We start from the raw sequence: 14,337 nt of genomic DNA on the forward strand, positions 1-14,337 counted from the left end.
TGTATGAGGGAGGTTGTGGTCTGCCATCATGGAGAAAGGAGCTCAGGCAGTATACATCCTTCTGCTTTGATGGTGTGGAAGAGAGAGAGAGAAAGGGCAGGAAGGAAATAGTTTTAAGGATCACACCTTCTGCACGGATCATAAAGGGCAGGTGCCTGGACAGTACAATGCTCTCTGCAGTCCTGCAGGTGGTGTTGCATCCAATCTCAATGCTTACTACCAAATCGAAACCTCTTCACAGTCCTCTGGGTCTCTTGCACTGCTGTTTATACTTACAGATGTTGTCTCTTGCATGGCTGCCTCCATGCCTTATGATATCTCTCAGAGGTTGGCAGGGACACTCTGCTTTTCCTCTCTGGATGCTCAGTGAGTAAGGTGCAATCCTAACCCACTTTCCAGCACCAACATAAGGACAATGCAGCTCCTAGGTAATTAAACAAATATTTCCTTACCTTGAGGAGGCCTCAGTGAGTGCCCCCAACTATAGGATGCTGCACACGTCCCAGTGGCACTGCTATGCCAGTGCTAGAAAGTGAGTTAGGATTTGGCCTGTGTGTCCTTTCATGCTTTTCATTCCATGAAAGCAAAAATAAAGAGAAATGCATCAATTTTCCAGAATCCTTTTGCTCTTAGTGGAGAGCTTGCAGTTGTTACTTCCTGCTACGTGACCTGCACTGTATCGTGAAACTCATAGGTCACTACATAGTCTATCATTAAGCACAGAAGGGTAGTACTGTGCTTCATAATAAATTAGAATTGCAGAGCCAAGAGCTAATTCACATACTCCTCTCTGGGCGTTAAAAGTTACCACAGAGTTTTCAGTGGATTTTCTGAGTAATAATTGGTGGGCATGAATATGCTCACAAATTTGTCCTGAATTCACTCACCATGTCCTCATTCAACCCACATTGCAAACCTGTTCTAGGGCAGTGTAAATCAGATTGGAATCAACCAAAATCACTGAAAAAATCTGCTTGTGTTATGTGACTGCACATAAAAATACTGTATTCCAGTGGCATAGCTAAGGGGGTACAGGGGGTAGCAGTCACACTGGGCAACAAGCTTTAGGAACCAACAAGCTGAGCTTGACACTAGTGGCCAAAATTGTGAAAAAAATTTGGTATGCACAAAGAATACCATCATGTTATATATCACTGGAAAGGTAATTTAATGCAGAATGCAATGAAAGAATCCCCATTGGACTATCTGTATTCTATCAAAAGTTATGGCCAATTAACCAGAAAACAAAAACGCAACTGCCTTATGGAACAAAAAGTGGATTTTTAAAACTCAAAACTGACCCATGAGACTGATTACTCTGAGAGCCAATGAGATGTTGTTATGATACAGCATGGAACCAGTAAGGTGTTAATATGAGTCAGCTCTCATTTCCATGTATCATAACACAGCTACTCCTGCTAACTGATAAAGAGGCAATTTTTCAAGTGGTGCTCCTCTTATATTTAGAGGTGAATAACCATCTCTCTTCAGCCCAGCACAGTGTCTGTAACAAATAAGGGGCACACTTTTTATTTATTTACTTAATTAAATTTGATTTTGTCATAGAAGGGGCTACAAAATTTTCTTTGATCCCAGGTAGCATATAGATGCCTTAGCGATGCCACTGGGTGGGGAGAGGTCACAGATCAAATGGGTGAACTGCTGGGGAGAGGATGCAGGTTTCCCCCCAATTCGCACTTTTTAAAAAGGTCGGGTGTGATGTCACTTCCGGTTGTGACATCACTTCCGGGGTATCATTTTGACATCTGCACCAAGCTACACATTCATTAGCTACGCTACGGCTGTATTCACTTCCTGTATCAGGAAAGATAAGCCGTGGCGATCCAAACAACACTGTAGACGGGATTTGTGTAACTTCACCCCTACACCTCAAGCTCTGCACAGATTAGAATCTGCACATTGAACAGACTGCACACATAGACTGTCAGCCCCATTGGCAGTGATTCTCTAAGGTCTTGAACAGAGATCATTCAGAGGCCCATTTCCTGACATCTTTTAGCTGAGATGTGGAGGACTGAAACTGCAGCCTATTTTCTACCACCCAGTGGTTGCCCCTTCCCTTTACTTTGTATCACTCATTCATTCTGCTTCCAAAGTTCACATTTTGAAAGAATTTGAAAGAAAGTCACCCTAGCAAAAACTGCATTGATAAATAGCAAAGAAAGAAATGGACATGTGGACTGTTGTTTGGTGGCAAGCAGGGTTAAGAAGAGGAACCCAGGAGCAGAAGCAAGGGGTTAAACAAAGCAGTGTAAAATTTCCCCAGTCTCTCATCAGCTTCTGATCTTACAAGATGCTACATCAACATTTCACTGCAGCCACAAAGGCTAGAAACTTTTAAAGGAGAAAGGGAGCTAAGACACTCAAGTTCAGTGTCAGGGTCCAGAGAGGAAAGAGAAAATGTGCTGAGCTCAACATATACATAGAAAAGAGTCTGTTCTTTTTCTTCCTATAGTTAACTGAATTTTATTTTATTTTTCCCTTTTCCCCAACAGAAACATCAAGCCTACGGAGAAGTAAGTAAGCAACTTAGACAGAATTTTTCCAAATGGCAATCCTCCAACTAGTGGTAAAAATCAGTGCATCTGGAACTCCACAAAAACATGCACCATGTAGCCGTGGTCTTCAGGATAGCCCCATCTATGCACACTGACTTAGACATAAATCCTGTTTAACTCAGTGGTACTTATTTCACAATAACTATGCATAGGATCAGGCTGTAAATCTAAATCCATATGTTCTGGTTTAATTTCTTTATAGCCCAGCCTATTAAACAGTGATATTTGGTCTTCTCTAAATAACCATTAGCTATGTGTGTCTCCTGCAAAGATGGAAGTCCTGCTGTGGTCAGCAAATGCCATCTAGTAGGGAAACAATTTGTTTACCTTCTCTCATTACACTGGCTAGCTGAGTTATGGACATCCGAGTTATGGATCTCCTTTTATGCATCAGCACTTTTACACAGACGTAGTATGCCCTTTGCAGTGCTTACCTGCAGGTGTGGGAACAGGACATGAAGTTTATGTCAGATTCAGGAGTGAGTGAAGTGATTTAAGTAAGGGATGAAGTGATCTGAGAGGAGTCAAAGATAAAGCAAACCCTTCAAGCCTGTCCAGCTGATGGGATAGTGACATTGTTATGGAGAGAGGAGAGAATATGACAAGAGGTGGGCTTGGACGGAAGGATGAGAAATTCTGTCTTGGGCATATTGAGCTTGAGATCCCTCAGAAGTGCCAGAGAGGCCTAGTGTGAACATAACTTGCAACTTAAACAATCCTCAAAGCCATTTAATAAACCAGGGGAGCCTGTCATTTAAATGTCAGTTTTCCTCAGAGCTCCAAAGAACTCCTGGCAGTATAGAAATTGTCAAGTCCTTTAACCACAAAAGCTTCATCTATTTTCATTTTGGTGTATTTTTAGTGCTACAAGATGAGCTGTCTAGAAATTGAAGGTCCACCTGGTCCAAAGGGCTTTCGAGGACAAAAGGTGAGTTGAATGACATAATTCTATGTGAATATATAATACTTCACATGGGGGGAGGGGGGAGTGTGAGGTGTGACCTAGACCAGCAGTTCTCAAACTCTCAGGGAGTTTGAAAACTGAAGTAAGTCTTTGTGGGAGAAGGGGGAAGGCAGTGACGTGATCCCCAGGATTGTGTTGCTGCCAGGGACAAAGGGGGAGGTTTATACTTACCTGCAACCAACGCCAGCCTCCAGGGGATGTGAGGAACCCCTTGGACCCCTCTGCGGGTCTCCCCAAGCCGCCAAATGTCTCAAAATAACAATCGGAACCCACTTCCAGTTTTGTGTTCAAAAACCAGAAGTAGATTCCGATCATGAGTTTTAGACATTTGAAGGCTTGGGCAGCTCTGCAGAGGGGTCCACAAAGCTCACCACAGAGGCCAGCACTGGCTGCAGGGAAGTGTCAAAACCCTCCGTTGTCTCTGGCAGCAACATGATCCTGGGGATTGCATCACTGCCTTCGCCCCTCCTCGCCCCTTAAGGCTAGTGGGTCACAACCCACCAGTTTGTGAACCCCTGATCTTGACCACTGCAGCATAAGGAAGGAGGTTAACCCTCTCACTTTACACTGCAGTCCCAGTGAAAATTTCCCCTGCAAAACATATTTATTTGCCCTGGTAGGAATGCTTCCATTGATGTCAATGTAATCTTCTGCTCTAGGGCAAGTAGTAGTTTCAAGTGTTCTCTGCATTAGGGTCACTGTAGGGAGCAAGGGACCCATGGTTCCTATCCTGATCCCCCCTCACCTCTCCATGGCTATTATTAGAGAGGAAAAAAAGACAGCAACCTACATATTTAGTACAAAGTGTAGTGGTGTTCCCAGAGGGAGGGTACAATGTTAAGTTTTGCAGGCATCTCAGCTTGTTGCTAAGCAGCCCATTCCCCTTGCCTTTGGAGCCATTCCAGGTGGCAAGAGCAACATGGAGGTGTCTCCTCCATTATGCTCTCACTGCCTAGAATGGCTCCAAAGGTAAGGGGCTGCTTACATGTCACATTGAAGTGCCTGCAAAACTTAACACTATCTCGGCTCTGAGAATGCCACTGACAGAGTATCATTTGGCCCTTTGTACAGTGGCAGGACCCCACTTGTAACTTATTCAACTTGTGTCACATACATCATAAACTCTGGTGTGGGTAAGGGCACAATACTAACATTTGCGCCTCTTCAAGAGTCGGTTGGGCCGGTGCAGGGAAACGGGCAGGCCCGTGGAGGCTGAATCCAGCCTCCGTGCTGAGCTCAGCCAACGCAAGGGTCTGGGGAGGGCAGGGAGGAGGCGGGAGGGAGACATTTTGGGGTGGGGTGTGTGCAGAGGGCAGTCTTGGGGGTGGACAGGCAGGGAGCGGAGGCTGAACCTGGCTATTATGCCGGATCCCAACCCCATTTCCCAAGCAGCATAGAGCAGCTGCAAGCTGCAAGCTGTACTCAAATTTATGCCACCTCCTGAGGTGGTGCAAGTCCAAGGAGACCCATTGGGGCTGTGGTGGCTTGCCTGAGAGTAAGGGGAAGAGTTTTCCCTTACCTCTGGCTGAGCCGCTTCAGGTCCCAATCTTGCGCTGGATACAGCGCAGGCCTCCTGGCCTGCCTGTTCCAGCACAAGATTGGATTGTGCTGTAAACTCCATAAGACATTAACCCTGAGTCTCTATGAACTGTGCTAGCAAAGACTTTTTGGCCACTATAAACTGCTGGTTGCTGTTTTATTGCTGGGGAGAAGCAAGATATATTGCTCTAATTTTTTTTTTTTTTAATTGTGCTTTTAGGGTGCAAAGGGTAGCATGGGAGCTCCAGGTGTTTCTGGGCTGAAAGGACGACAGGTGAGTAACTGAAAAATATGAGAATTGAAATAATTCTACTACTGACACTGTATCCTACAAACGACTGAAGTAACTTTTGGGCATTGGATATACAAATATTCAGAATCATGTTGGAGCATCTTAAGATCTGAATGCCAGCTTGGGGATTAGCATTTAACCCATAGAATAAGACAATGATCGGCAAATCTGGTCTATAAATTTGGTGCTAAAACTGTTGAGAGAGACTCTGATTAGTGTAAGACTGCAATGATTTGTGTAAAATATTTCCAGATCTGTGTTCATGATCAGTACTGATCATCAGTACTTTACCAACTTAAAAGAATTAAGTTTTAATTCTTAATTTTCAGGGGGGTATACCTGAGAAAAATGTGATTCCTTACCTTATGAATGTCCTATTATTGGAAGAGGAAAGAGGGCATTCTTCACCACGTGGGAATGCTCCTCCCACTCGGAGGCAGGACTGGATTTGATTGAAGGGGGCATCCCAACCCAGTCTGGATTCAAGTCACATCCCTGAAGAACACATCCCCTTGGGGTGCCCAGGCCGGGCTGCCTGACATTGAGGGTTAGGGAGCCTGGCCTCAGGGGACCCTAGATAACTCCCCCCCCCCCCATGTAGCTGCCGAGGAGATTCGACCCAGTGGGAAGAATGCCCTCCTTCCACTTTCAAGAACAGGACATTCACAAGGAAAGAAATTCCATTTGACTCTGGAAAGGAAGGTGGGCATTCTTCACCACTTGGGATATGCCAGAGCATTATCTGAACATGGGTGGGTCAGGTGATAAGTCTCCTGCTGTGGAAGCACCCTCTGAAGGGCCATCCTGCCGAAAGAAGCCTCTGTTGAGGCAGCCAAATCTATCTTATAGAATTGGGGTAAACTCAAGTGGCTAACCTACAAATATTGGAGAAAGAAGCCACTCCCTCAAAAACTGCTGAAGCCGTTACTCCCATGGTGGAATGAGCCATGATGCCTGGTGGGGGTTTTTCCCCCAGGGCCTTATAGGCCCCCCCCATCACTCTCTTAAGCTAACAGGAGAGAGAAGCAAGCTGAAGATACCTTTCCACCAGGGTTGTACTGTGCAAAGGAAACAAAAAGGACATCTGTTTTTCTTATGTCTTTGGTATGCTCTATATTGAAGTGGAGCACCCGACACGTCCAGTGTGTGCCATGCTCTCTTCTTTGAGTGCACCGGCTTAGTGCAAAAGGAGGGAAGGACTAGCTCCTGAGTCTGGTGGAAAATGGTATTAACTTTGGGTACAAAAGATGGGTCTGGACTCAGGACAACCATGTCCTTGTAAAACACATAGAGATTCGGGTTAACAGTCAAGGCACCTAATTCTGAAACTCTTCTCACCAATGTAAAGGCCACTCAGAAGAGAGTTTAGGGTCAACTCCTTCAAAGGAACCATGGCCATTGGCTCAAATGGGACCCCCATCATGGCTCTGTTCAGCTCCCAGGTGGGGAATCTGTGCACTGAAGGACAATTGATATGGGCCCCTCCTAGGAATCTTTTAACATGGGGGTGGGTGAAGATGGGGTGAAGATAGGGATGGACCTCAACAAGTGGGAAACCCTGGCCTCTGAGCGGCCTGCTTGGAGGCAGGCTGTGCAGCATGGCCTTTCCCAGTTTGAAGAGACACTTTGCCAACAGTCTGAGGCTAAGAGGCAAAGAAGGAAGGCCCATAGCCAGGGAGACAGACCAGGGACAGACTGCACTTGCTCCCGGTGTGGAAGGGATTATCACTCCCGGATTGGCCTTTTCAGCCACACTAGACGCTGTGCCAGAACCACCTTTCAGAGCACAATACCATAGTCTTTCGAGACTGAAGGTTGCCAATACAATGGGTGAAGATACTGTATTTTAACCATTCCCCGAAAACCCCATTAAAGGCCACTACCTGCCTCTTTAGGGTATTAGTACTAAGACCCTTAGAGAGGCTGTTCTCGAGGAAACTCCAGAACGTTGTGTACCTCGGGCCTGGTAGCTACAATCCCTCTATGAACACCAGTGAAAGATCCAAGTGGACCTGTACACTTCATTGGTAGATGATTGCCTGGACACCAGTAATGTGCCCATGACCCCCTCGGAGTAGCCCCAACAATATAAAGTTTCCCTCTCAATTGCCACACTGTCAGGTGGAACATTTCAGGGCCAGGGTGCTGGACTGGCCCCTGACTCAGCAGGTCTGACCAGTTGGGGAGAGGCCATCCTGGTCCCACCAACATCCTGTCTTCGAAAACCATGGCTGACAAGGCCACCTGGGTGCTACCAGGAGAACATTCTCTCTGAGCTGACAGATGTGTCTCAGGGTCAGTGGGAGGAGGGAAATTGGGGTAAAGGCATACAGTAGGCCTTGTGGCCAGGGGCACTGGATTGCATCAACTCTCTCTACTCCCCCTCCCTTGGTTCTTGTGAAGAACCTTGCTACTTGGCTGTTGACCTTGGAAATGAACAGGTCTAGCACTGGAACTCTGAATCTCTTGGAGATCTGTGCAAACACCTCCAGGTTAAGCTTCCACTCGGCCTTGCTCACTTCCTGCTGTCTGATCCAGTCAGCCACTATGTTTTGAGTGCCTACTAAATGTTCTGCCCTGAACGAGGCCAGATTGAGTTCCGAAAATTGAGAATGACCATCTCATGCATCAGATTCTTTGATCTTGTGCCTCCTTGTTGATTGATGACAGCCTTGGCCGTCATATTGTCCATCCGGATCAGAACGTGTAACTCTTGCAGGCAGGGATGGAAGGCCCTAAGTAAGGCCCTAACTAAGGAAGGCCCAGTAAGGCCAGATGAATAGCCTGGAGCTCCAGACAATTTATGCTGTGCTTGGCCTCCTCTGGGGACTGGATCCTTTGAATCATTGCATCCTATGTATGCATGCCCCAACCCAGGAGGCTTGCATTGGTGGTGACAATGGAATGGAATGGCATCTTGAGGCTGACTCCTTTTGACAGTCTGTCTGGTGACAACCACCAGATGAGGCTCTCCTTCACCTCTGGGCTCAGGGGAATGGACAGGTGGACTTTCTTCTCTATCAAATGAAGGGTAAGGAGCCAGGAGGAGGGTAAGGAGCCACTACATCTTGGCAGGAGAGCATCAGGCCTTGAAGGACCATGAGATCCATGCTCTCCACCCAGGCAGCACAAAGGAGCAGACTCTGGAGAGTTTGTTGCCTGTTTGGTGAAAGGAATATCCTGAATGCCTTGATTTCCACTAGGAGGCCCAAATGCACCTGCTGCTGCATGGGGTTCAGAGAACTCTTGGTTTCGTTTACCACAAAGCCATGACGATGGAAGCACCTCAGGGTCAACTGCAAGTTCTGGGCCGCCCGTTCTCAGGATGGTGCTGCCTGGAGGATGTTGTTGAGATAAGGGACCAGGGAGATTCCCCACTGTCTGAGGTGGATCACAAGGGCCACCAGGATTTTGATGAAGACCTGTAGGGCGGCTATCAACCTGATAGGAAAGTCCCTGTAGTGGTAGTGCTGATTTGCATAACAAAAACAAAGGACTTCTGTTGTCAGGGGAGAATGGGGATAAGGAGGTATGCTTCGGAAAGATTGATTGATGTAATGAAGTTGCCTTCCTGAAGTGCCGCTGTGATAAACTTCCAGATCTCCATCTTGAACTTCCTTTTTGGGAGAGGCTGCCACTGGTGCGTCCACAGTCGGCACCTTGAGAGACTGAAGCACCTTATCTGGAACAGAATACAGTTTATCAATAAGTCATGAGCTATGTTTATACTGCACTTGGTTGCTCCATTCAGCATCAACAACCCTTTAGAAGGCCTCTAGGAAAGGGATAGCGTTGGGCTAGTACAGCTGCGAAGGATTGGGTACAGCCTCGCAGCTGCTGCACGTGACCCTCCTCTCTCTTGCTGCTTATGTCCCCACTCTCTTGCATTCCCTCCCACCCTTTCCCTCCTTGTTTACAGATGGGACAGGGCAGAGGGGTTGTTTCCGCACTGTCCAATGAACACTCGAGACAACAGATATGGGAGAAAGGGCCACTTTATTGTACATTAACAAGAGGAGCAGAGGCTGAGACCTGCAGCATCCGAGGCAGCGAAAGCCCCTGTGGTGCAAGGGATTTTTGGAAAAAGAATGTGTGTGTACACACAATGCAGATGGGACAGATCTGCAATGCAATGCAATGCCTAAATCAAACTTCTTTCAACTCCCTTGATAACTTGTCTGTTTCTGGCTCCTTATCAACCTCAGTTTACCATGTACAGAATGAAACAATAAGACTCTACCATGCATTCCTCAAGCAACATTGAATGATATGATGACTGAAAATAGCTAAAAATGCTCTTGAAATTATTTCTACTAATATTGATATTTGCTTTTTCAAATGTAGGGTGACCCAGGAATAGAAGGTCCAATTGGATATCCTGGTCCCAAGGTAAAGAATTTTTGTCTCATGCATAAGCATTTATCTTTGACAAAGCAAGGAGATATCATTGCTACTCATCGAGATTAATCCTGCTTCAGTGGCAGTGCAGAAGGTTCTGGTGTTTGATCCATTGGCGCCTGGGTTAGGGGAAAGATGATTAATTGTCAAAGAAAAGTTTACAAAAGTAAACAAATGTCATGCTATGACTACTGAGTGATTGCAGAATTGACAAAAGGATTCATTCCATGATACTTGCCAGTATGCAAGAGTGCCCAGTATGCAGGATTGGGCTGTTCTACATAGGGCTTTCCACTGTTGCAGAAAGAGACTTCTGCTGTCACAAAATGGCTACCAGCGGAGCGAAGAGTTTCCATCTGTGGCCATTTTAGGAGCACTGCAGCACTCCAAGTCTGTTGCTGGAGCGTCCTACACCCACTGGAGCAGATAAGGCAGTGGTGGGGATGAGGAGGTGTGGATTGGGGAGGCTCTAGTGAGGCTGCGAGAGGAAGTGGATCCACCCCTTTCCTGCAGTCTTCCTATCCCCATTCTCTCCTCAGACTTGTGCTAGCCAACGCGGATCAGTGCAGACTTGCACCAGCAATATCACTGGCACAGATCTGTTGGCTGACAGATCTGAGTGGTGACTGGGGCTTTCCCCTGGGCAAGGAAACAAATGTCCCATTCCTCTGAGGAGACCTCCTTCCTGCTAAGTTCCCCTGCAGGATGCAGTGTAGTCTGTGCAGGCGCCACTGAAACTTAGGTAGGATTCGGATGTTAACTGACTTGTTTTTAGAGCATTGTTTAAATCAAAGATTTTTAAAAAAACTGTATAAGGATTAGTCCATCCTTGTCACAATACCATATCTATTCTAAACAAGGACATAATTCTAAACTGGTATTGCAGATATCAACAAACACTAATGGAAAATGAATCTTTATTCCTTCCATAGGGTATTCATGGCCTAAAAGGTGAAAAGGTAAGTGGTATTTTATATTACTTTGTGAAAATCCAGGAAAGTTATATATTTGTGTATTTCAAGTAAAGACTAGTGATACTTAGTCTTATTTTACTTAAGATATTTAAGAGCATTATTTTAGGTCAAGTGTCCAACATAAATTCATCCCACAGTTACCTTGTTGGTCCACGACTTCATGGATTGCGTGAACATACTGCATGTGTCTATTCCTGAATAGTAAGTAAAGGAATAGGGAGGAGTTTGCATGAAAATTGTGGGCTGTGTGTGTGTGAGAGAGAGAGAGAGTAAAAATGTGGGGGGGTGCATGTGTGATATAGATGCGTATATATTGAGGATAATCTTCAATAACCCAGAATTCTAAAATTTGTGCCATTCTGTCCTAGGTAATTTCTTAAATGTTGGAATGAAACAACACCCTTTTATGATCTGCCATGTCATTGTGGCTGATTGTAAATAAGCAAGCTTTGTTCATTTGTTCTTCTTCGTCTTTTTCAGGGAGAGTTTGGAGGAGATGGCCGAAAGGTAAGGGCTAATGTTTGAATATCCCTCGCAATTCCAACCCTAATTTTATGGAGAAAGCTATTTCTGATGCACCTTATCTTTTATCTTAGGGGGCCAGTGGCTTGGCTGGAAGGAATGGCACTGATGGACAGAAGGTAAAGCTGTTCAAGGATTAAATATTGAAAAGGATTAAATATTAAGCACTTTAATTGACAATGAAAGATTCATTTTGAAAGGAACTGAAATGCTGAAGTCAGATGTTGTTCCAAAATAGAAGACTAGATTGACAGATAACTCTTATCTTTTAGAAGCCTAATTTTCTGTTGTTTCAAGTCCTAGTAATTTTCCTCAATTATGTAGAGCTAAGTACAGCAACATGGTTCAAAGAGATTGCACCATTTTGTGTTCAATAGTCACCTGGGATCCTCCTCTGCCAGTATTGAGGAGCTCTAATACCCACATCTTCATTTTATCTCATTCAGGGTTGAGAAATGAGAGGGAAATCTTGATGGCAAGGTATTAGGGGTAATGTTTCAGTGTCCCTGATTCCCACAAGCCATGTGGACACCATGAGGTGCCTAGGCTGCTGCCCGCTAGACCAAATGGCAGACAAGAATTGTGGCACTCCAGCAATTGAGAGCTGGTTAGTTCCCCCTCCCAACGTTCTCTAAATTTGTGGGTCTGCTTCTTGCATTTTCAACTGAGTGCTCATCTGTGTGCCCATGTTGCAGGAAGTTGCCTTAAAATGCAACTCCCCTTCCCCACAACCTGTACAAAGAAACCCAAGTAATTGCCTGATTAGTGCTAGGTCTTTCATGAGGAGAATGAAAGATCTATAGCCCTTTCTCTAAGAATATTCAGAATATCTCTTTTTTGTTTTATATGTGATCTTTGCAGGGAAAACTGGGACGTATTGGACCTCCTGGCTGTAAGGGTGACCCAGGCGAAAGGGTAGGATTGTTGTTGTTCTTACGCAGATGTTGCTGGCTGGATTTGACTTTGTTGAATATCTGGTCCTTCCAAAGAACTTGGATATTCACAAATATTTCTTATACATTGTTGTCGTTATATCCTAGTCATGGTTATATCCTTTTTAGTTCTAATGTTCAGCACAATGTTCACTTGACTATGCTGGATGAAGTAAAATGACAGCTAAAGTACTAGCAATATGTACAAGAAGTGTTGAATGCCTTTAAAGGCCTGATCCAGAACAATCAGTGACGGCGCTGAGCGTCAAAAACATGCGGTAAAGCACATTGCAAGGCTTACTGCTGGCTCAGCGCAAGCCCGCACTGAGCTAGCACTGGGTGGAGGAGTGATGACTGCCACCTGGAGCTCCAAGAAAGCACCAGGTGGCAGATGGGTAAGCTGGGGTGGGGGGATGTGCTCCAGGGCAGGGGACGGTGGGGCGAAGGCATGGCAGAGGAGGGAGCAGGGGCAGAAGGGGGGTGGGACTGGTGAATGCTCTGCTCTGCCAGATCCATAGCCCCACATCAGGCCTTCCAACCCAACACAAAGATGCTTTACTCTGCACCAGCTAAATAGCCAACGCAGAGTCAAGTAGCCCCATTGCAGGGCTTCTTACCTTACCCAGGTACCTTACCCTTCCCCCGAAGAGACAGCAGGAGTCACCAGTGGCTGCCCAGTGTCCATAGGATGCAGTGGCAGCCATTTTGTCACCACTGCAGCTCTGGGTGCTGACAGCTCAGGATTGGGCTGTCCATCACATTAAAGGTTCACGTGGACTCATTGCTCTTGGCCTGTGACAGTCTTGGGCATCAAGATGGGAAGGGATGGTGGTCTTTAAATATGAAGTGGCTTCATTATTTTATTTGGAATCATAGAGCCCATTCTGTAATTTATACTTTATTTTGTGAAAACCATGGCTGGTGGCTAGTGTTACAGAATTTTTTTTTTACTTCTTCCCTAGGGCTCTGATGGTTATCCTGGAGGTGCTGGAGACCCAGGACCAGCAGGAGAGCAAGGAATAAAGGTCTGTATTATTCCTTACAAAAGGGTTGTGACAAAAGACCACAATACATAATCTGTATGCAGAATAATGTTGCTATACATATATGTATGAGCATTGCGCTTTCCTTTTATTTTAGGGTGATCCTGGTGTGCCTGGCGGTAGTGGACAACCAGGGCCCCCTGGTGATAAAGGAGCCAAGGTAGGCACCCCTCTTGTCTAGACATGTTCTGAAACTGCTGGATATCCTGGAAGATACAGTCACATTCAGTAGTTGCCTCACATGATCGTGGTCATGAAATTTGGAGAATCAAAGAACTTTCAGCAAGTTTTTAAATTGTAGTATAATATATACCAGTGGTTCTCAAACTTTGAGGGAGCTTTACTCCCTTAGTAAGTCTTTGTGGGGGAGGGGCTAGGGCAGCAACACAATCCCCAGATTTGCGCTGCTATGTGGGGGCGAGAGGGGGTGCTTCTGACTTACTTACAGAAGGCAGGGCTGCAGCAGGAGGTGCGGGGAGCCCTGCGCAGCCCTGGAAAGTGCTCCCCGAGGCTTGGAACGTTCAGAGAAAGCGTGCGCAAAGCACTTCCATTTTGCAGGAGGCGCTTTGCACCCGCTTTCAGTGAAAGTTCCAAGCCTCGGGGAGCACTGTGGAGGGCTGCGCAGGGCTCCCTGCACCTCCTGTAGCCTGCTGCAGTTCTGCCTTCTGAAAGTAAGTCACAAGCAACCTTCTCGCCCCCCTTAGCGACAGGATCCTGGGGATCACTTCCCTGCCTCTCCCCTTCCCCCGCCCATTAAAGGGATGGGGGAACCTTTACACGAACCTTTACACCAGGGGTGCTCACACTTTTTTGGCTCAAGAGCTACTTTGAAACCCAGCAAGATCTACCAGAGTTTTTTTACAATGTTCGCGCCATCATAACATAAAGAGACCTTTCTCCTCCTCATATGACCCTTCCACACCACACACCAAATGGTCGTTCCACACCACACATGTGTGATGTACACAACAAACATGTGAGTTAGGGTAATTGGTACCCAGGCCCAGGATCAAAAAGGGCGCCCATAAACCCGACACCCACCTTCCCACCCTACCCCAGCCTTGTCCACTCTTCTCACCCCCTCCTCCACCCCT

General features: G+C 46.2%; 1 protein-coding gene across 1 annotated transcript in view; it reads left to right on the forward strand.

Annotated features, from left to right (window-relative positions):
* Positions 1-14,337, forward strand: part of COL6A2 (collagen type VI alpha 2 chain) — a 64,494-nt gene that overhangs the window by 13,851 nt on the left and 36,306 nt on the right. The window contains exons 4-13 of the mRNA XM_066631341.1: positions 2,517-2,537; positions 3,442-3,507; positions 5,303-5,356; positions 9,719-9,763; positions 10,705-10,731; positions 11,227-11,253; positions 11,343-11,387; positions 12,130-12,183; positions 13,163-13,225; positions 13,341-13,403. Of these exons, the coding sequence (XP_066487438.1) occupies positions 2,517-2,537; positions 3,442-3,507; positions 5,303-5,356; positions 9,719-9,763; positions 10,705-10,731; positions 11,227-11,253; positions 11,343-11,387; positions 12,130-12,183; positions 13,163-13,225; positions 13,341-13,403 (465 nt within the window). The remainder of the gene's footprint in view (positions 1-2,516; positions 2,538-3,441; positions 3,508-5,302; positions 5,357-9,718; positions 9,764-10,704; positions 10,732-11,226; positions 11,254-11,342; positions 11,388-12,129; positions 12,184-13,162; positions 13,226-13,340; positions 13,404-14,337) is intronic.

This window comes from Tiliqua scincoides, chromosome 1, assembly GCF_035046505.1.
Source record: "Tiliqua scincoides isolate rTilSci1 chromosome 1, rTilSci1.hap2, whole genome shotgun sequence".
Taxonomy (NCBI): Eukaryota; Metazoa; Chordata; class Lepidosauria; order Squamata; family Scincidae; genus Tiliqua; species Tiliqua scincoides.